Raw genomic sequence first — 22,451 nt, 5'->3', positions numbered from 1 at the left:
GATGTTACCCCACTCTTCCACCAAGGCACCTGCAAGTTCCCGGACATTTCTGGGGGGAATGGCCCTAGCCATCACCCTCCGATCCAACAGGTCCCAGACGTGCTCAATGGGATTGAGATCCGAGCTTTTCGCTGGCCATGGCAGAACACTGACATTCCTGTCTTGCAGGAATTCACGCACAGAACGAGCAGTATGGCTGGTGGCATTGTCATGCTGGAGGGTCATGTCAGGATGAGCCTGCAGGAAGGGTACCACATGAGGGAGGAGGATGTCTTCCCTGTAATGCGCAGCGTTGAGATTGCCTGCAATGACAACAAGCTCAGTCCGATGATGCTGTGACACACTGCCCCAGACCATGACGGACCCTCCACCTCCAAATTGATCCCGCTCCAGAGTACAGGCCTCGGTGTAACGCTCATTCCTTCGATGATAAACGCGAATCCGACCATCACCCCTGGTGAGACAAAACCGTGACTCGTCAGTGAAGAGCACTTTTTGCCAGTCCTGTCTGGTCCAGCGATGGTGGGTTTGTGTGCATAGGTGACTTTGTTGCCTGTGATGTCTGGTGAGGACCTGCCTTACAACAGGCCTACAAGCCCTCAGTCCAGCCTCTCTCAGCCTATTGCGGACAGTCTGAGCACTGATGAAGGGATTGTGCATTCCTGGTGTAAATCAGGCAGTTGTTGCCATCCTGTACCTTTCCCGCAGGTGTGATGTTCGGATGTACCGATCCTGTGCAGGTGTTGTTACACGTGGTCTGCCACTGCGAGGACGATCAGCTCTCCGTCCTGTCTCCCTGTAGCGCTGTCTCTAGGCGTCTCACAGTACGGACATTGCAATTTATTGCCCTGGCCACATCTGCAGTCCTCATGCCTCCTTGCAGCATGCCTAAGGCACGTTCACACAGATGAGCAGGGACCCTGGGCATCTTTCTTTTGGTGTTTTTCAGAGTCAGTAGAAAGGCCTCTTTAGTGTCCTAAGTTTTCATAACTGTGACCTTAATTGCCTACCGTCTGTAAGCTGTTAGTGTCTTAACGACCGTTCCACAGGTGCATGTTCATTAATTGTTTATGGTTCATTGAACAAGCATGGGAAACAATGTTTAAACCCTTTACAATGAAGATCTGTGAAGTTAAAGTAAAAATCCAAATATCTTTGACAGGGTCCTGAAAAAGGGACGTTTCTTTTTTTGCTGAGTTTACAGTTTACGTCGTAAGTTTACATACACTTAGGTTGGAGTCATTAAAACTTGTTTTTCAACCACTCCAGAAATGTCTTGTTAACAAACTATAGTTTTGGCAAGTCGGTTAGGACATCTACTTTGTGCATGACATAAGTAATTTTTCCAACAATTGTTTACAGACAGATTATTTCACTTATAATTCACTGTATCACAATTGCAGTTGGTCAGAGGTTTACATACACTAAGTTGACTGTGCCTTTAAACAGCTTGGAAAATTTCAGAAAATGATGACATGGCTTTAGAAGCTTCTGATAGGCTAATTGACATCATTTGAGTCAATTGGAGGTGTACCTGTGGATGTATTTCAAGGCCTACCTTCAAACCCAGTGCCTCTTTGATTGACATCATGGGAAAATCAAAATAAATCAGCCAAGGCCTCAGAAAAAGAAGTGTAGACCTCCACAAGTCTGGTTCATCCTTGGGAGCAATTTCCAAACGCCTGAAGGTACCACTTTCATCTGTACAAACAATAGTATGCAAGTATAAACCCCATGGGACCACGCAGCCGTCATACTGCTCAGGAAGGAGATGCGTTCTGTCTCCTAGAGATGAACATACTTTGGTGCGAAAAGTGCAAATCAATCCCAGAACAACAGCAAAGGACCTTGTGAAGATGCTGGAGGAAACGGGTACAAAAGTATCTATATCCACATTAAAATGAGTCCTATATCGACATAACCTGAAAGGCCACTCAGCAAGGAAGAAGCCACTGCTCCAACACCGCCATAGAAAAGCCAGACTACGGTTTGCAACTGCACATGGGGACAAAGATCGTACTTTTTGGAGAAATGTCCTCTGGTCTGATGAAACAAAAATAGAACTGTTTGGCCATAATGACCATTGTTATGTTTGGAGGAAAAGGGGGACGCTTGCAAGCCGAAGAACACCATCCAATCCGTGAAGCACGGGGTTGCAGCATCATGCTGTGTGGGTGCTTTGCTGCAGGAGGGTCTGGTGCACTTCACAAAATAGACCCAAGTTAAACAATTTAAAGGCAATGCTACCAAGTACTAATTGAGTGTATGTAAACTTCTGACCCACTGGGAATGTGATGAAATAAATAAAAAGCTGAAATAAATCATTCTCTCTACTATTATTCTGACATTTCACATTCTTAAAATAAAGTGGTGATCCTAACTGACCTAAGACAGGGAATTTTTACTAGGATTAAATGTCAGGAATTGTGAAAAACTGAGTTTAAATGTATTTGGCTAAGGTGTATGTAAACTTCCGACTTCAACTGCATATACATTTTATGGACACAGTATATTTTAGAGTTATTTTTTTATTCATTTTTTTACCCTTCAGCTCCCCTCAACCCCTCCCATCTATCTCTGAACACCATCCAATTTTGATTAGCAAAATCAGGAAAAATTTGGAAAAATAATATTTTAATCCATTTTAGAATAAGGCTGTAACGTAACAAAATGTGGGAAAGGGAAGGGGTCTGAATACTTTCCGAATGCACTGTAGTGCACTACTTTTGACCAGGGCCCATAAGGTATCGTAGTGCACTATATAGGAAATAAGGTGCCATTTGGGATGCATCTAGTGGCTCACATGTTAATAGGAGTATTAATGATATTAAGATTCTCTCAGTGGATCATTCCTCTAGGTCAGGGTTCTTCAATTCCGGTCCTGGAGGGCCGAGACACCTCTGTTTTTCATCCTCTCCTTCTAATCAGGGGCTAATTCAGACCTGGGACACCAGGTGAGTGCAATTAACTACCAGGTAGAAATAAAAAACAGAAGTGTTTCGGCCCTCCAGGACCGGAATTGAAGAACCCTGCTCTAGGTCGTTCGTTGGCGGTTGCCACCACATACACAGAGGGGAAGATAGAGGAGCTAAGAATAAACCCAATACACTGACACGCCCTCTGGCTGCCGCACTGCACTGCACATTAACACTTCCAGGGTGCTAATATTCAGAGCTGTTACTTACCATTATCCTGCAGAACTGCTGTGTTCAGGTAACTTGCCTGCCTACTATCGTAGAAATATAATTAAGGGACAAAGCCTCCCGCATACCACCCATGGGTACACTCGATATGCTCAATACGTTTTAAGTCTATCGCTTGCCCTTGCTGTTGTATCTTGCTGGAATCAAGGTTAACACAGTCACAAAGCTGCCAGATCCAGGATCGATGTTCAATCTCAGCAAGGGGAGGATAAGCAAAGTAGATGGTGCTTTTCATTTACTGAGATTAATCAGGTTGCAAATGAAATCATGTCCCTCTGGAGAGTGCTTTAAATCCATTTTTGATTGACAATTCACATGGATATTGAGTCCAGTTATCTCAATGGCTATTAGGCTAATAGGATTCCATTGGGGCTTTAATCAAGTTTGTTGACCATGTGCAGTCACTCCACATAAGCACAGTAAGATGTTGCGGTGAATATCCTTGCAATTGCAAATAGCTGTAGACTCATCTATAAATAAATTGATAAAATATTTAGAAATCAGTTTAATCTAGTTTTCCACTATGATTTTGATGAGAAATATTGCTCGACCTAGCTGAGGATATTTTCATATACAGTATATCCCTCTATGCAGGCGATCCCTATATGGCTCATGCTTGGTCTACCGTAGTACTGGTCTCATTTCTCAGTGAGCCTCTAAGGAAAAGGAGAGTTTTGCACTGCTGTGTCCTTTCATTAAGAGAGTACTGTTAACAGGGATACAGGTGGTGCAGATGTAGGATCTTAATTTGATCACCCTGTTGCAGGAGTCTCCCACATGCCTTTTGGTGAACACCAAACGTGTTTGCATATTTTTTTCTTGAAGCAATAGCTTTTTTTCTGGCCACTCTTCCGTAAAGCCCAGCTCTGTGGAGTGTACTGCTTAAAGTGGTCCTATGGAAGATACTCCAATCTCCGCTGTGGAGCTTTCCAGCTCCTTCAAGGTTATCTTTGGTCTCTTTGTTGCCTTTCTTATTAATGCCCTCCTTGCCTGGTCAGTGAGTTTTGGTGGGTGGCCCTCTCTTGGCAGGTTTGTTGTGGTGCCATATTCTTTCCATTTTTTAATAATGGATGTAATGGTGCTCCGTGGGATGTTCAAAGTTTCAGATATTTTTTTATAACCCAACCCTGATCTGTACTTCTCTTTTTCAACTTTGTCCCTGACCTGTTTGGAGAGCTCGCTTGGTGGTGCCCCTTGCTTAGTGGTGTTGCAGACTCTGGGGCCTTTCAGAACAGGTGTATGTATATATACTGAGATCATGTGAGAGATCATGTGACACTTAGATTGCACACAGGTGGACTTTATTTAACTAATTATGTGACTCCTAAATAAGATCTGTGACTTGCACCAGATCTTATTTAGGGGCTTCATAGCAAAGGCGGTGAATACATATGCACGCACCACTTTTCCGTAATACATTTTTTTTGCATTTTTTGAAACAAGTTATTTTTTTAATTTCACCTCACCAATTTGGACTATTTTGTGTGTGTCCATTACATGAAATCCAAATAAAAATCCATTTAAATTACAGGTTGTAATGCAACAAAATAGGAAAAACGCCAACGGGATGAATACTTTTGCAAGGCACTGTATTTGAGGTTTAAAAAGGCTTCTGAAGTTTGTAAGTTTGTAATGTTCATTAATTATAATCCACTTAATCCAAATGTCCTGTTGCTACAGGATTGTTTTCCTGCTGTAGCAAACTGGCTCAAATTAAGATCCTACATCTGTAGCAACTAGCACGCTTTAAGAGGTTACAGTGAGTCCACATGTGGCTTTGCTATATCAGGGAGCAGTCTGTGGAGCACATGTTCACCAGAGTACCACTGTGCTCAACAGGATGCATTATGGCTGTTAAAAACATGAAAGGCCACTCACTGTAATGAAACAGGTTTACCACCACTAAGATGGAGAACAGGTGTTGGCTGTTGGAAAGTTGCTGATGTCCTGCTGTGTGTGTGTTATATCTGGCAGGGCTGAAGCTGCTAGCCACAGCGAGTCGAGACCGTCTGATCCATGTGCTGGATGCAGAGCAGGAGTACAGCCTGCTGCAGACGCTGGATGAACACTCCTCCTCCATCACCGCTGTCCGATTCGCTGGTGAGACTCGCAGACGACCTTTGACCCTTTACAACATCCCACCAACTACTCCCCTTTACCTCAAACTCTCAAGTCTCACTCCCTTGACAGTTATATTAGTTATGTAACTTAGACCTTTGGCGTCCAAAGGTGTCAAGTATGGCACTAGCTCGCTGTTTAAAGTTAACATGGTTATTATTCCCATAGTAACAGTGCTTCTTCTCTTTCAGCCAATGACGGCAAGGTGAGGATGATCAGCTGTGGCGCTGATAAGAGCATCTACTTCCGCACAGCGCAGAAGGTAAAGGCCGCTATACGCACACGCGCGCACACACACACACACACACACACACACACACACACACACACACACAATGACGCTGCTCCAGAACAGCTGGTGCTGCGGCTTAACTAGGTTTGGAGGGCTAATGCTTTTGTAGCACGTTTTGGCAATATTTCATGATCTTCTTCTCTCAGCATATTTCGGCAATGGACCACATTCTTAACTATGGCTTAGCCAACCCATCTATGGAGATATTTCATTTGAAGAACCTTGTTGCTTACAGCTAATTAATTAAACTCCAAGTGGCCTATTTAATAATGACACTTTTCCTCAGAGGCTTTCTGTGTCATCCTATCTGTTATATGCCCAAAGTCCCCCACCAACTTGCTGCTTAAAAAATACATAAAAAATGCTCTCACCCTCCCGTGTACCTCGCCTATTGCTTATGAGGGTCACAGTGACATTTTCACAAGGCTGCTCTACAAACAAAGTCAAATTCCTGACCCAGGGGGCTCAGAGGGCCCTCAAGACTAGGCTACTATAAAGGCATCAGCATGATTCAGTTGTGCTGGCACCTAGCAGAATTCGGCTAACCGAAACCAACGAGTGTGCTCCCATACTCCCTTAAAAGACCTTAGCTTGAAAAACGAGAAAACAGCGGCAATAGTACTGTTTGTCCATTTTGAGACGCCGTAGCCAGTATACACTTCTTCAAAATAGTCTGAATTAATTATTTTAGAAGTTTTTGCCGAAGAGATCTTAGTCGCGCAATTTTACATCTAACTAAGATGTTCGGTGCAGTATTTGTGTATGAATTTTTTAAATAACAACAAAGACTATTGAAGAATCCCTACTTTTGACCAATCACCGACGAAGGGGCGTAGACTTCAGCTCCGAACTTCGGCCTGCCTCCAGAAAAAAGTGTCCCCTCGAACAGCAGAAAAAACCCTCACCGAAGTCCAAAACGAACAAAAACGTCACAAAGTTGTCATAATATACAGAGTTTGCACTGGGATGCATACAATGACCCATTCTAACTATGTCTGCCAAAACTCTCATTACTAACTGGAGCATTTACAGTAGTGTTAATGATCTAGCATGGCAGTGAGTGACTGACCTGTTTTAACCTCTTGTTATTTTACATTTACATTTTAGTCATTTAGCAGACGCTCTTATCCAGAGCGACTTGCAGTTAGTGAGTGCGTACATTTCCATACTGGCCCCCCGTGTTATCTTAACCTTTCATACTGGCCCCCCGTGTTATCTTAACCTCTTGTTTTGTTTACAGTCAGATGAAGGAACAGTGTTTACTCGCACCCACCACATCGTACGCAAGACGACGCTGTATGACATGGATATCGACCCCACCAGGAAGTTCGCCGCTATTGGTTGTCAAGACCGCAGCATTAGGTGGGGGCCTAGTCTTACCTGTCCTTGCTTGTCTGTCTCTGTTGTTCTCACTGACTTTGTATGGATTTGTGTTTGTACGTCAGTGTTGGTGTGTGCGTGCTTCTGTGTATGCATGTGTGCGTGTATATATTAGTCTCTCTGTGCACGTGTGTGTGACCTCTGTCCCTCAGTAATCTGTCAGACTGTGCAGTCATCCCTCCCTAGCAGGTGGATTATCTCTTAACTCAGGTGTTGTAGACACAGGACGGATGAGATTATGGGCCCTGCCCCTGGCTGGTTCAGTCTTTAGCTATCTGCTGCTACAGACATGCTGCTGCCCATGTGCCTGACCTGAGTTTATCCTACTCATGCCTTGGTCTGCCTGCACAAGTGTTTCCATCTTTCACTCACATACTCCACCTTGTGTCAACGACAATAACAACACGCTATGAAAGTCAAAGTTATAATGGAAAATTCAAACATAACGGAGAAAATTCTAAAGATCACCTTCAAGTGATGTTAACAACCACCCTCAAGTTATAGCGTACTGCTTTATTTATCTGTGGGTGTAAATAGGAGGAATGTGGCAGAGTAGTACAATTGTCCAAAAAGGGCTTTCCCTCAGCTGGAGATAATTTAAGTCAACTGTAAACACACCTCATGCTGCTATGAAAACTAGGACGTCTCACTGCACGTTTAATGATAAATGTAGCTAGTAGAGTTAAAGGGCTTTTGTTTAACAGGCTCTGATTTGTTCCTTATGTAACTAAGCAGCAGTGCTTAAGAGTGTGAACCAATGGTTGACTGGCTTCCCTCAGCTCACACTCTGCCAACTCCTCCCAAGGTTGGCTGGGCCCTGGCAGGGCCTTGTGGGTGGTTGTCTGCCAGCTGGTGGCTGCTGGTCTCTCCTTCCTGCACTTAGTGGAAATACACCAGTTAGGCTGTTAGTGACCCCATGTGGTCAGCTGGGGAGAGCCATGCTTACCAGCTGAGCTGCTGTGCTGTTAGCACACAATGTGGCACAGAGTTCGCTGACTCATGAGCACAGTCACGTGTTTCCTTGAACTTCCTAGGTCAGATGACTCAGTCCCTTGATCTGAAAGTCTCTGGGTCTTAACTTTAACTGCTGAGGCAGGATGTCAATGGATAGACGTGTCTGACTTTGAGTTATCGACTTTGAGGTATCGACTTATCGTCCTCCATTGTCCTTGTGTAGAGACTCGCTGACAGTGGATAAAACAGAAGATTGATAAACCCACTGGTGCTTAAACAGCAGAACTGTCTTTGTGATTTACTCCTGAAGTATTGAGCTGTTGGTGTGTTTCATATCAAATCAAATTGTATTTGTCACATACACGTGTTTAGCAGATGTTATTGCAGGTGTAGCGAAATGCTTGTGCTTCTAGCTCCGACAGTGCAGTAATATCTAACAAGTAATATCTAACCATTTCACAACATATACCCAATACACACAAATCTAGTAAGGAATGGAATTAAAGAATATATACATATATGGACAAGCAATGACAGAGCGGCATGGACTAAGATACAGTAGAATATTATAGAATAGAATACAGTATATACATATGAGATGAGTAATGCAAGACTAGTGTTCCATTTCTTAAAGTGGCCAGTGATTTCAATAGGCAGCAGCAGCCTCTAATGTGCTAGTGATGGCTATTTAACAGTCTGATGGCCTTGAGATAGAAGCTGTTTTTCATTCTCTCGGTCCCAGCTTTGATGTACCTGTACTGACCTCGCCTTCTGGATGATAGCGGGGTAAACAGGCAGTGGCTCGGGTGGTTGATGTCCTTGATGATCTTTTTGGCCTTCCTGTGACATCGGGTGCTGTAGGTGTCTTGGAGGGCGGGTAGTTTGCCCCCGGTAATGCGTTTGGCAGACCGCACCACCCTCTGGAGAGCCCTGCGGTTGCGGGCGGTGCAGTTGCCGTACCAGACGGAGATACAGCCCGACAGGATGCTCTCAATTGTGCATCTGTAAAAGTTTGTGAGGGTTTTAGGTGCCAAGACAAATTTCTTCAGCCTCCTGAGGTTGAAGAGGCTCTGTTGCGCCTTCTTCACCACACTGTCTGCGTGGGTGGACCATTTCAGTTTCTCAGTGTACGCCAAGGAACTTGAAGCTTTCCACCTTCTCCACTGCAGTCCCGTCGATGTGGATAGGGAGGTGCACCCTCTGCTGTTTCCTGAAGTCCACGATCATCTCCTTTGTTTTGTTGATGTTGAGTGAGAGGTTATTTTCCTGGCACCACACTCCCAGAGCCCTCACCTTCTCCCTGTAGGCGGTCTCGTCATTGTTCGTAATCAAGCCTGCTACTGTTGTCGTCTGCAAACTTGATAATTGAGTTGGAGGCGTGCATGGCCACGTGACGTGGCTGGTTTTCCTTTTGTAGTCTGTGATTGTCTGTAGACCCTGCCACATACGTCTCATATTTTGCCAGTTTAATTGCCTTGCGGAGTGAGTAGCTACAATGTTTGTATTCTGCCATATTTTCAGTCACCTTGCCATGGTTAAATGCGGTGGTTCGCGCTTTCAGTTTTGCGTGAATGCTGCCATCTATCCACGGTTTCTGGTTGGGGTAGGTTTTAATAGTCACAGTTGGCACAACATCACCTGTTGAGATCTAAACAGGCACACCTGCACTTCTGTGTATGGAGGTCTCAAGTTTCTAGGCCTGTCTAACTCTTAGTTCCCCTCTCACAGAATCTTCAACATCAGTAATGGCAAACAGAAGAAACTGTACAAGGGCTCCCAAGGAGAGGATGGCACTGTTATCAAGGTGGGTGGGTTTGCATGTTTTCATGTATTGTAGTGTTGCTGTGAAGACTCATTTAATACAGATAGCTGGTTTATAATAATGTGCACTCTCCAAGTGGTGTTTAAATCCTTTTTGTATTTTCCTCGCCTCAGGTTCAAACCGACCCCTCAGGGCTGTATGTGGCCACCAGCTGCTCAGACAAGAACATCAGTATCTTTGACTTCTACTCTGGAGAGTGTGTGGCCACCATGTTTGGACACTCTGGTAAAAAAAATAATTGCCCATTTAGTTAGAAAAAAGACAGCAAAATGGCTGAATGACAACCTGTAGTGTGTTCAGAAGGAGAAACCAGCTGGAACTCCTCTTCATCGTTCTGTCTCATACTGTGAATTCCACAGATCAATTCTCCGTCAAAATGTCCATAATTGAAAGTGCCCAGATTTTTTAAACTCCTTTTCATTTGTTTGTCTCTTCTCTTTTTCACAGAGGTTGTGACTGGAATGAAGTTCACCAATGACTGCAAGCACATGATAACTGTGTCTGGTGACAGCTGTATCTTTGTGTGGCGTCTGGCCCCAGAGCTCACCATCAGTATGAGACAGCGTCTCTCGGACCTCAAACAGAACAGCAAGCCAGTTCAGAAGACACCACCTCACAAACCTTGCAATCTCAGGTAGCGACCGTATTGGAACACATCATTGTAGAACAAGTACCTTGATTTACATGACTGATTCCTGTTTTGTTGTTGCTGTTCTTCTTATTCCTGTTAGCTCCAAGTGAAGCAAAGGGCCTCCTTGGAGTACCTAGTTAATTGGATAACATGTTTTGTGCTAGCTAATACCCTTAGAAAGAAAACATGGTGTTTACATAACGTGATCACTTGAGGAGAGACACATTCTGAATGACAGTTAAGAGTGAAAAACAACTGTTAAACCTGTGTTCTGTATTATTCATAAGACAGGCTTGTGCTATGAACGTTGCCCCTTTCATAGCATGTTGCATTATCAGAGCCATGCAGCCCCATTTGACTATTGTCTCCTAAGATTACGAGTGCTCTGTTCTCTGTCTGTTCTGTGCAGCACCAGGAGAGAGGTGCACAGCACCCCTCCCATAGTCACCATGTCCTCTGACAGCGACAAAGAGGTGGAGGAGGAATGGATAGAAGAGGAGGATGAGGAAGAGATGATCTCTCCTTACATGGTGTCAGGCTGCAGTGCAGGGGAAGAGACAGGTTGGTATCTCAGAAATACAATTGTACACAAACAATACACTGGGTATAAAAAATAGTATTTTTTTATTTAACTTGGCAAGTCAATTAAGAACAAGTTCTGACATAGGTGAAAGCTATGATCCCTTATTGATGTCACTTGTTAAATCCACTTCAATTAGTGTAGGGGAGGAGACAGGTTAAATAAGGATTTTTAAGCCTTGAGACAATTGAGACATGGATTGTGTATGTGTGCCATTCAGAGGGTGAATGGGCAAGACAAAAGATTGAAGTGCCTTTGAATGGGGTATGGTAGTAGGTGCCAGGTGCACCGGTTTGTGTCAAGAACTGCAACACTGCTGTGTTTTTCACGCTCAACAGTTTCCTGTGTGTATCAAGAATGGGCCACCACCTAAAAAAAAAACATCCAGCCAACTTGATACAACTGTGGGAAGCATTGGAGTCAACATGGGCCAGCGTCCATGCCCTGTCGAATTAAGGCTGTTCTGAGGGGGGGGCGCAACTCAATATTAGGAAGGTGTTCCTAATGTTTGGTATACTGAGTGTATATCTACAGTATTAAGAATGTGGTTCTTCGTGGCAATGTTGATGGCAGCACACATCCTGAAATATCGGTTGGTTTTGTGTTTGTTTTCTAGACACCTCAGATGAAAAGCACAACTCTCTCAACTCTCACGGCAGAGAACTGAAAAGGGTTAGTATTTCTTGTAACAGTCAGTGAATATTCTCCTTATTTTCCCAATAACACAGTCAGTGAATATTCTCCTGATAACTATTAACTGAACCCTTGTCTGTCTGTGTCTCTATAGGAGAGCTCTTTTGGCAGGCGTTCCTCCCAGGGCAGTCATCACTCTGAGGAAAGGGTTCCCCGTCCGCGGCGCCGGTGGTCCAGAGGCATGGGCAGCATGGAGCTGATGGTCAAGTCCATGTTGGACCTCAGACAGCTGGATTCCTTCGCCATGCCCCCCTCCTCCCCCACCAAGACCAAGAACCAACCTGATGCTGACTCTTTCAGAGACCCATTCAGGGAAGACGAGCTGGGCAGTACCATCAGCCTGCAACCCCTTACTGCATGGGTGAGTGGATCACAGAGGAGAGAGAGGGAAATATTCAACCACTTGTGGAAGTGAAGTGGGACTTCAAAAAGGCTTCTTTGTCCCAAATGGTACCCTAATCCCCATATAGTGCACTACTTTTGACCAGGGCCCATAGGAACCCTTATAGGTAGAATAAAGTATACTTTATTATTCAAACCGTCAGAACTCATACTAATATGCCTCTTGTCTGTTTGCGTCTCTGTTTGCTCCTTGCAGGGGGATGAGTCTGAGCAGAGGTCCCAGCAGCGACCCCACTACATCATGCTCTCTCCACAGACCCCAGAGACTGAGACAGGCTCAGTGCTCTACCCCGAGGGCTGTGAGGACAGGGTCAGCTTAGCTGGCAGGTAAACTCTCGCCATTAGTGTGTCTCATTTTCTCCTCACTGTATATGGCCCAAAATACACTATGTAGTTTGGGCCTTTAGTTTTCCCTGACCAAGTGCCTCTGACCTGAAAACACTCCTGGGGTTGTATTTATAAAGCATCCCAAAGTATACTGAACAAAAATATGAACGCAACATGTAAAGTGTTGGTCCCATGTTTCATGAGCTGAAATAAAAGATTTCTCTCAAATTTTGTTCACAAATTTGTTTACATGCCTGTTTGTGAGCATTTCTCCTTTGCCAAGATAATCCATTCATCTAACAGGTGTGGCATATCAAGAAGCTGATTAAACAGCATGATCATTACACAGGTGCACCTTGTGCTGGGGACAATAAAAGACCACTCTAAAATGTGCAGTTTTGTCACACAACACAATGCCACAGATGTCTCAAGTTTTGAGGGAGTGTGCAATTGGCATGCTGACTGCAGGAATGTCCACCAGAGCTGTTGCCAGATAATTAAATGTTCATTTCTCTACCATAAGCCACCTTCAACGTCGTTTAAGAGAATTTGGCAGTTTGTCCAACCGGCCTCACAACCGCAGACCAATGTATAACCATGCCAGCCCGGGATCTCCACATCCGGCTTCTTCACCTGCGGGATCGTCTGAGGCCAGCTTTCCGGACAGCAGATGAAACTGAGGCGTATTTCTGTCTGTAATAAAGCCTTTTTGTGGGGAAAAACTAATTCTGATTGGCTGGGCCTGGCTCCCAGTCATGTGAAATCCATAGATTAGGGCCTAATTTATTTATTTCAATTAACTGATTTCCTTATAAAATTGTTGCATGTTGCGTTTTATATTTTTGTTCAGTATAGTTCTGATCTAGGGTCAGTTTTGCCTTTTGGGTTATAACGCAAAGACCAGGGAGACCTTATCCTAGATCAGCACACCTAATCTGAGACACTTTATGAATACCAGCCCTGGCCCCTACATATCAGATACCGTAGTCCATATATACAGTATATATACCATCTAGTCTGGCTGGGCTCCCGAGTGGCGCAACGGTCTAAGGCACTGCATCTCAGTGCTTGAGGCGTCACTACAGACCCCCTGGTACGATTCCAGGCTGTATCACAACTGGCCGTGATTGGGAGTCCCATAGGGCGGTGCACAATTGGCCCAGCGTCGTCCGGGTTTGGCCGGTGTAGGCCGTCATTGTAAATAAGAATTTGTTCTTAACTGACTTGCGTAGTTAAATAAAGGTTAAATACAATTTTTTTAAATAGTCCCAATCCATATATCCACTATCTGTGTGTTTCTTCTGTAGTGAGTACCTAGTGAAAGAGCTACTGCCCGGGTCTGGGGCCAACAGGAGTGTGAAGGGGTACCAGAACCACAACCAGTGGAGCCAGGGCCACCATGACAAACACAGCCCAGACAGCGCCTGTTCTGTGGACTACTCCAGCAGCAGACGGTCCAGCCCAGACAGTCAGCAGCAGCCGCCTGGAGAGGGTGAGACACACGCAAACACAGAGGTGTAGGATATTAACTTGACCTATATTGTCACTGCAAAATATTCCTGCAGCAACAGGATTTGATGTTTAGTCCACAATGTTGCTTGATCGGTGGTTAGGCTATTAGCTGGCCAAAAGTAGGCCACATGAAAAGTGCAATACTGTAATATAAGTGTTAGTGTGGGTTTTCAGTGAATTTATGTAAATCACAAAGTCATCTGCATTTCCTGGATAAGTACAACAAACAATTTTTTTCACCAATCAAGATTCAAACAGATTTCTTTTTTTTTTAACAACTCCGGATATCTGTGTGTTTTCTGTGTTGTGTGAGTACAGGTTAAGTTCTACCAGGAAAAAGAAAGTTCTTCAAATCTATTTTCTCTGTGTCAGACTCTGAGCCCACAGAGCCTCTCAGTGTGGATGGGAACTCCTCTGAATTGGACATGGAGGAACTGGAGGAGGAAGAGGAGGGGGGCGTAGGGAGGGGAGAGGCCAAGGGGACAACAGTAGTACCTCAGACCCCTGATCAGGAGGCCTTCCTCAAACAGCACTTTGGCAACCTGGCTGAGCTTAAAAACCCAGGTAAGAACAGCATATATGTCCCAGTTATCTCTCCTTGACTGGTATAAGACATTTGGTGGAAACTCCCACTAGCCCATTCCTCCACCAATTCAATGCTTTTAGATTTGTGGGAGGTAGTGCACGAGTGCACACTGCAGGAGAATATAGATATTATTGGGATGCACCCACAGAGATCCAATAAAGCTTCCCTTTCAACTGGCACATGGAATATTCAATTCAAACTTTATTTACCGCACAGGGAAATTCATTGTGCAGCCAGGAGTGCATTAGACACAATACTATACACATAAAGACACACACAAGGTAATAGTAAAAATATTTCAGATGTATTCATTGTATTTCTCCTCTTTGATTGTCAGTGAGCCCGACCAGAGTTGTCACCCCTGACAGTGTCAGCATCTCCTCCAAGTTCCTGTCCCAATGCTCTGCTGGAAGGTATGCCATACCTACACTACAAAGTATGTGGACACCTGCTCGTCGAACATCTCATTCCAAAATCATGGGCATTAATATGGAGTTGGTCCCACCTTTGCTGCTATAACAGCCTCCACTCTTCTGCGATGGCTTTCCACTAGATGTTGGAACGTTGCTGCAGGGACCTGTTTCCATTCAGCCACGAGAATTAGTGAGGTCGGGCACTGATGTTGGGCGATTAAGCCTGGCTCGCAGTCGGCGTTCCAATTCATCCCAAAGGTGTTCGATGTGGTTGAGGTCAGGGCTCTGGGCAGGCCAGTCAAGTTCTTCCACACCGATCTCAACAAACCATTTCTATATGGACCTCGCTTTGTGCACGGGGGCATTGTCATGCTGAAATAGGAAGGGGCCATCCCCAAACTGTTGCCACAAAGTTGGAAGCACAGAGTCGTCTAGAATGTCATTGTATGCTGTAGCGTTAAGATTTCCCTTCACTGGAACTAAGGGGCCTAGCCAGAACCATGACAAACAGCCCCAGACCATTACTCCTCCACCAAACTTTACAGTTGGCGCTATGCATTGGGGCAGGTAGCGTTCTCCTGGCATCCGCCAAACCCAGATTCATCCGTCGGACTGCCAGATGGTGAAGTGTGATTATCACTCCAGAGAACGCGTTTCCACTGCTCCAGAATCCAATGGCGGCGAGCTTTACACCACTCCAGCTGACACTTGGCATTGTGCATGGTGATCTTAGGCTTGTGTGCGGCTGCTCGGCCATGGAAACCCATTTCATGAAGCTCCCAACAAACAGTTATTGTGCTTCCAGAGGCAGTTTGGAACTCAGTAGTGAGTGTTGCTGAGGACAGACGATTTGTACGCGCTACACACTTCAGCACTCGGCAGTCCCATTCTGTGAGCTTGTGTGTCTTATCACTTCGCGGCTGAGCCGTTGTTGCTCCAAGACGTTTCCACTTCACAATAACAGCACTTACAGTTGACCGGGACGGGACAGCTCTAGCAGGGCAGAAATTTGATGAACTGACTTGTTGGAAAGGTGGCATCCTATGACAGTGCCACGTTGAAAGTCACTGAGCTCTTCAGTACGGGCCATTCAACTGCCAATGTTTGTATATGGAGATTGCATGGCTGTGTGCTCGATTTTATACACATGGTGTGGCTGAAATAGCCAAATCCACTAATTGGAAGGGGTGTCCACATACTTTTAGTGTATCAGTTAGTTGACCAAAGAAAATTCTGTTAACCCATACTCATCTATCTCAAAAGTGAGCTATCCTTTTAAATCTACTGAATATGTTGACCAACAGTCCTAACTGAATGCTCACTGTTTTTCCTTTCTAGCAGGACTGCCTTTCCATTCCCATCGAAGAGCGGTGGTGAGGGGAAGGTAGCCAGCGGTGTGGTGAGGCCCCTGGTCTCTGAGGTGAGGCCCCTCATGGAGCAGAGCCAAGGCCAGAGCCACAACCAGGGCCAGAGCCACAGCCACAACCAGGGCCAGAGCCACAGCCACAACCAGGGCCAGAGCCAAGGCCACAGCCAGGGCCAGAGCCACAGCCAGAGCCACAGCCAGGGCCAGAGCCAGGGCCAGAGCCAAGGCCAGGGCCACAGCCAGGACCAGAGCCACAGCCAGAGCCACAACCAGGGCCAGAGCCACAACCTGGGCCAGAGCCACAACCTGGGCCAGAGCCACAACCTGGGCCAGAGCCACAACCTGGGCCAGAGCCACAACCTGGGCCAGAGCCACAACCAGGGCCAGAGCCACAACCAGGGCCAGAGCCACAGCCAGAGCCACAGCCAGGACCAGAGCCACAGCCAGGACCAGAGCCACAGCCAGGACCAGAGCCACAGCCAGGACCAGAGCCACAGCCAGAGCCACAGCCAGGACCAGAGCCACAGCCAGAGCCACAGCCAGGACCAGAGCCACAGCCAGGACCAGAGCCACAGCCAGAGCCACAGCCAGGACCAGAGCCACAGCCAGGGCCACAGCCAAGGCCAGAGCCACGACCAGTGCCAGAGCCACAGCCAGGGCCAGAGCCACAGCCAGGACCAGAGCCACAGCCAGGACCAGGGCCAGAGCCACAACCAGGGCCAGAGCCACAGCCAGAGCCAGAGGAAGGGCTCAGAAGACTCTCAGAAGGGCACTACCGGGAGATTAGAAGTAGTGGACACTACCACTACGGAGAAGGGTCTGAATCTGCGTGCCTCTCCTCTGAGGAAGAAGCTGTTTAACCCTGCAGTGGACTCCCGTAGGATGGTCAGCCCCGTGGCCAAGGCTGCAGCCTCACACCTCACCTCTACAGGCATGAGGAAGTCCCAGTCAGTCCAGAACCTGCACACTGAGGGTGAGTGATCGGAAGTGATTGTGATAATGTCTAGCTAGTGTATTGATGTTATGATAATGTATTACAGGAACATTTTATGATGATGTATTGCAGAAAAATATTATGATTTAAAAAGGTCCTCATCTTATATTCTATGCATGGTGTAAAAGGTCAAGCTCTTCCTTGAATGTCTGATAAGAGACAGAAATGTTGTTAACACTGCCCTGGCCTGCATAGCCTAATTATTTACCTTCCTTCTCTGTCTGTCCCTCTCTTGTTACCAGTAGAAATGCCTCTGACCCTGTCTCGGCCCTCCAAGGAGGTGGCCCCCCAGCCCCATCACTCCCAGTCTCATCAACCCCAGGCCAATGAGCGTCCAGTGACCCTCCCCACCACCCCCCGCCGCACCCTGCCCAGTGTGCCTCCCCTCTGCAGCCCCACCTCCGCACAACCCCGGGACAGCACCAGTACCAGTCACAGCACTGCCACCACACCCAGGAGCCTCAAGTCCCGCTGCTCCTACATGAGCCCCACCACCAGCTCCATGGCCAAGATGTCCCGCTCCGTGTCCATGGGAGACAGCCTAAACGTGGCCGAGGAAGAGTCTGGGTCTACAGAGTCACGCAGGGGGTCCAGCTTTGACACCTCAAACGCTCCCACCAAGAGTCGGAGCTGCTCCTCCCAGAGTCCTAGTACTAAATCGTCTACCCCCGTGGCCATGTTCTCTTCCACCTTAGCCGCCTCCTCCCCTTTGGCGTTGGGTTTAGCCATGCCCCATGCTGCAGTTATCCCCACCCTCATCAATAGCTCTCCTAGCAACTCCAACCCCAGCCCAACCACCAAGAGCCTGCAGGCTAAGCTGACGTGCAGCACCCGGCCCCAGCTCAACCTGGACATCTCCAAGCCCCTCCCAGACAAGTCCTCCCTGGCAGTCTTCACTTCCAACAGTACTTCCAAGACCGCCACCTCCTCCAAGACTGTCAAAGAGGACAACAACCTCTCCTCCAGATCCCCAGTCAGCTTGTTACCTCACCAGGGCCAGACTCATCCAGTGCTCTCCAACAAAGTCCAGCTAGTCTCTGCACTGTCCCTCTACCCTGCCGATCCTGTGGGGACTAGCCCAGCTCAGAGTCCTGAGGCCACCTTGATAGACAACAGACTAGAACAGCCAAAGACGGAGGAGAGCCAGGGCCTGACTCAGGAGGAGAGCCCCGTGATGGAGGTGTCTCTACAGGGCAGTCCCGTCTACCTGCTGTCATCTGGAGGACCCGGCCAGGACCGCACAGGTTTGCTCCAACGTTCTCCCTCCTTCCTCCTGTCATCTCTGCGTCTGGGCCTGCCCCTGGCCAGCACCAAGCACTTCTTTACTACTGGTGCCATGTGGCCTGCTATCTCAGTCTCCACCCCTATGTACTCTACACCTTCACCTTCACCATGTCCGTGTCCTCCGTCACTTAACCGTTTTCTCCTGAAGGGTGAGGCATGCTCTCTCTCTCTCTCTCATGTCCCTCTTTCTTTTTCTCTTTCTCTCCATCTCTCTCACTTCCCCATTTCCATTAAGACTGTTCCCTCTGTGGTCCTCTTGTATGTCCTTTCCTTCCTTGTGTAATAGCTAGAACATAGCCTGTATTAACATACCAACTATGGGTTGGCCAATGAAATAACCTAGCTATTGTCTGTCTTGCTGTTTTTGTTTTTGACTTGACTAGTTTATTGTGCTCTAGACTGACACATATGATGAGACTTGCAGTATGATGGTTTTAGCAGCGTCAGCCTGACCATGTATAACTCCCTTTTTATTAGACGGTTCTCTCAGTATGGAGTCGTGCAGGGTGGTGGCCAGCGAGCTACAGAACACCTTTAGGAAGGCCTCCCAGCTCTACAGGATGGTGAGTCACTCACTCCCCCAATAAGTAGCCTATTCACTAAAAGTATTTGTTTACATTGGCTACTATTTTATTGACCACTATCTGTCTGTTTTATTGAAGAGTGGTTTTATGTCAAGTTTACATGAATGTTTTAGAACATTTCCATACACTAATTTGTTGTGGTAATGTTGGTCATGTCTGTGTCTTGCAGGTGAACAGTGTGCCTGTAGACTCCAGGCTGGAGCACCATGAGATGGCCCAGGTCCTGTCTGAGGCCTTTGAGGTGGTGAGGGCCGAGCTGAGCTCCCTGCCCCAGAGCTCACCACCATCCCCCTCTGGAGAACCTGCAGCAGGAGGCTCCCTGTGTACAGTGGGCTGCCGGCCTGTAGGACCAGGGACAGGGGGATCAGGCTCAGGGGAGGAGAGGACTCTGGCTCTGCTGGAGCAGTACTCTGAGCTCCTCCTCAAAGCTGTGGAGAAGAGGCTGGACAACAAGCAGCTCTCCTAGACACTCCTCAAGGGAGAAACATCTTCTTTCACCCCCTTCCTTTAAGACTGAACCAACCAATCCCCTTGCAAAAGAAGGATCTGAAGCCAATGTGCAAGGATATCTGCAGACTAAAGTACTTTTTTTTTATCGACATGTTTTGAAAATGAACAGATTAAAATATTCCTGAAGGATGCCTGTACATAATTTTTAGAAGTTTTTTTTTTTTTTTTTTTGGACTTTTCTCTCTGCTGGACTCTCTGGTTGGGTGGTCCCCTCTCCCTGTCAGATCTCTGTAGGCCCGGAGGGGTTGTGAGGGTTGCACTCAGCACAATGGCCCACTGTTGTAGGCCAACATGTAACCCTCATAACCAACAGCACAGATACTGATACTGTAGGGAGGCTCCTCAGGATGATCGATGCCTCAGCATTCATTCCCAGTGTGGCTGAGCTGCACTACAGACTGTCATTCATCACCCTTCCTCCCTCTAATATATTGTGTGCTACCTACAGTACCTACCAGACACCTGAACTCTCACAATCACTCATTTTATTTACCCCTGTTGCCAAATATTGTGCGCTGCTACTTTGTTTTAATGAAGTTGTTGTTATGGAAATGCCAGATGCCCTAGAGTTGCGTTGGAGCCAGTGGCATAGCGTAGTTTCGCAGGCCCCCACTGCAAGATCCCCCCCCCCCCCCCACACACAAGAGAGAATAATGTGCAGGTTTGTTGCTAATCTCATGCTATTTTACACATTTTGCCATGAGGATGAGAGAAAATGTTGATGTTTTAGAGCTCAAGGATTCTTGAAAGAAGGGACAATGGGACAATCAACTTTTTTTCCACAAATATTTGTCTTAATATTAACAACAGTTTAAATATATATTCTGGTAGACCAAAGTATCAGCTATCACACCATGTACAGGAACAACCTCCTAACTTCTCCAAACTTATTTTTGTTTTGTTTTATAGCATTATTAAATGCTCCAGGACTAATTTCTTTAGCATTTTGACATGTTTTCTAGATTTAGAACATAAAACATTTATAAAGCAAACATTATCCTTTAGGTCTAACACGGCAAATACTTCAATTGTTTAAGCATATGTTGCAGAACAGTGATGAAAATATTCAGAATATAAAAAATATATAAACGATCATAAGGGAGTGGGCCATCAGTGACGGAGTGGACAAACCACTGACAGAGTTGACAACCGATGCTCAAAACAGACATATTTTTGCCACTAAAAATAAATGTTCAATACAAACATTTGTAAAATATGGAACATTATTCATTTGAAAATCCCCAATAAAAACACAACTTTACAGACCATGACTGGTCTTGTTGCACTACATGTAATGAGGACATGAATAAGGGGTCCTTATGATATAGATGTTCCTGCTCATTCCTGATTCATTTAGGATTTTAGACAAATCTGACGGAGTTTACAATCTCCGGACACATCTTTTAGGAATCAGTTTTGAGATAAATATTATTTAAAGTCACAGAGGGCTATTGCAAGAAACTACATAAGATCATTTTTCAGTTAATATCCATAATTGCCTGTTTTATAGAATTTAAAATGGGGTTCCTATGCTCCGGACAAGGGCATTTCCAGGCATACAGCCGACATGGAAATTAATAATATTGAAAGTATTTTGAAAATTCCCAAAACAAAACAAGTAAATTTTAAGCTCAAATAATGCAACAAAATCTTTTTTTTTTTTACTATAAAATTAAAGTTTCCCTGCCGGACAAGGATTGTCTCGACTTTCAAGAATCCCTGAGCAAATGTCCTGCTATTCTACACATTTTGCCATGAGGCTGAAAGAAAATGTTGCATTTTTAAAGCTAATTTCCTGTCATTCCCAAAAACAAAATCATGGCTTATGACGTGTTCGTATGCTATATGGGGGACCTGACCTCCGGGCGGGTGGGCCACCTGCCTTGCAGGGGCGTGTGCTATGCCAGTGGTTGGAGCTTGATGGTGGCTGTCATTTTGGGTAGAAGAAGCAGCACTTTTTGGACAATCGGAGGGCATTGCTGTTCAATGCCATTCCTGACCCCAGTGCTCTAAAACAATACAAACAATTATGATCGCTACAATGTGAAATGTCTGTGTTGGTGTACCCGTCCCTACCAGGGCTTTTACCCACCGACACCAGGCCATAGCCGCCACCACACTACTTGAGGAATACAGGACCCTTCCAAGTCTTAAAAGCCAGATTATCAGACATAAACATGTTTTAGTGTGTGATTTGATTTGATACATTGTTTTGAGAGGCCCTGTCTGTGTGTGATGTGTGGTTGTATTTATCATGTTACAAAGGGAGCTGTCAGCCCCTTGTGAGTTGTACGGTTTGTTTTGTTACCGCTGACAGTATGTTTTGTACCAGAGCTAAGTCACCAGTAGGGGACCAACATTGCAAAAACAGAAGACTTGAAGATCTACAGTATCAACTGAGTCTCCTCGTTCATTAACTATGCTGGATGGTTTTATAAAACGTGAATTGTAGTCCCAGTACATTTTTTGTATTCCAAATTGATGTTCAAGATGTGCAAACAATAATACAAATGTCTCAAGGAAATGGGTGCCTTAATTCAAAACCAGCATTTTTCATGGTTTCAAATTTGTTGGGTTGTACCAAAATAATATTGAATTGTAATCAAAAGGCAACTACTGAAATTGAGCTACTGCTGTGGGAATGGAATGACACTGAGGAGAAGCATTTTCTGATGACACTGAAGAGAGACATCACATCTTAGGGTTGGGTTACCTGAGGTCAAGACCCCAGAACATATTTAACTCACAGATCTTGCATCAGATACAAAGAATTATTTCCACACCTCTTAAGAATTCCTCA

General features: G+C 45.8%; 1 protein-coding gene across 1 annotated transcript in view; it reads left to right on the top strand.

Annotated features, from left to right (window-relative positions):
* LOC311145913 (mitogen-activated protein kinase-binding protein 1-like) overlaps window positions 1-20,311 on the top strand; it is an 81,545-nt gene extending 61,234 nt beyond the window's left edge. The window contains exons 13-29 of the mRNA XM_084182295.1: window positions 5,178-5,303; window positions 5,513-5,583; window positions 6,854-6,975; window positions 9,676-9,751; window positions 9,883-9,994; window positions 10,217-10,403; window positions 10,810-10,961; window positions 11,597-11,652; window positions 11,768-12,034; window positions 12,272-12,402; window positions 13,710-13,894; window positions 14,287-14,478; window positions 14,838-14,913; window positions 16,252-17,252; window positions 17,519-18,517; window positions 19,035-19,120; window positions 19,311-20,311. Coding sequence (XP_084038421.1) covers window positions 5,178-5,303; window positions 5,513-5,583; window positions 6,854-6,975; window positions 9,676-9,751; window positions 9,883-9,994; window positions 10,217-10,403; window positions 10,810-10,961; window positions 11,597-11,652; window positions 11,768-12,034; window positions 12,272-12,402; window positions 13,710-13,894; window positions 14,287-14,478; window positions 14,838-14,913; window positions 16,252-17,252; window positions 17,519-18,517; window positions 19,035-19,120; window positions 19,311-19,607 — 4,136 coding nt within the window. The 3' untranslated portion in view covers window positions 19,608-20,311. The remainder of the gene's footprint in view (window positions 1-5,177; window positions 5,304-5,512; window positions 5,584-6,853; window positions 6,976-9,675; window positions 9,752-9,882; window positions 9,995-10,216; window positions 10,404-10,809; window positions 10,962-11,596; window positions 11,653-11,767; window positions 12,035-12,271; window positions 12,403-13,709; window positions 13,895-14,286; window positions 14,479-14,837; window positions 14,914-16,251; window positions 17,253-17,518; window positions 18,518-19,034; window positions 19,121-19,310) is intronic.
* The last annotated feature ends 2,140 nt before the right edge of the window (window positions 20,312-22,451 follow it).

This window comes from Coregonus lavaretus, assembly GCF_964263955.1.
Source record: "Coregonus lavaretus genome assembly, chromosome: 18".
In the NCBI taxonomy this organism is placed as follows: domain Eukaryota; kingdom Metazoa; phylum Chordata; class Actinopteri; order Salmoniformes; family Salmonidae; genus Coregonus; species Coregonus lavaretus.
The sequence above is the reverse complement of the archived record's forward strand: the minus strand, read 5'-3'. Positions and strand labels throughout refer to the sequence as shown.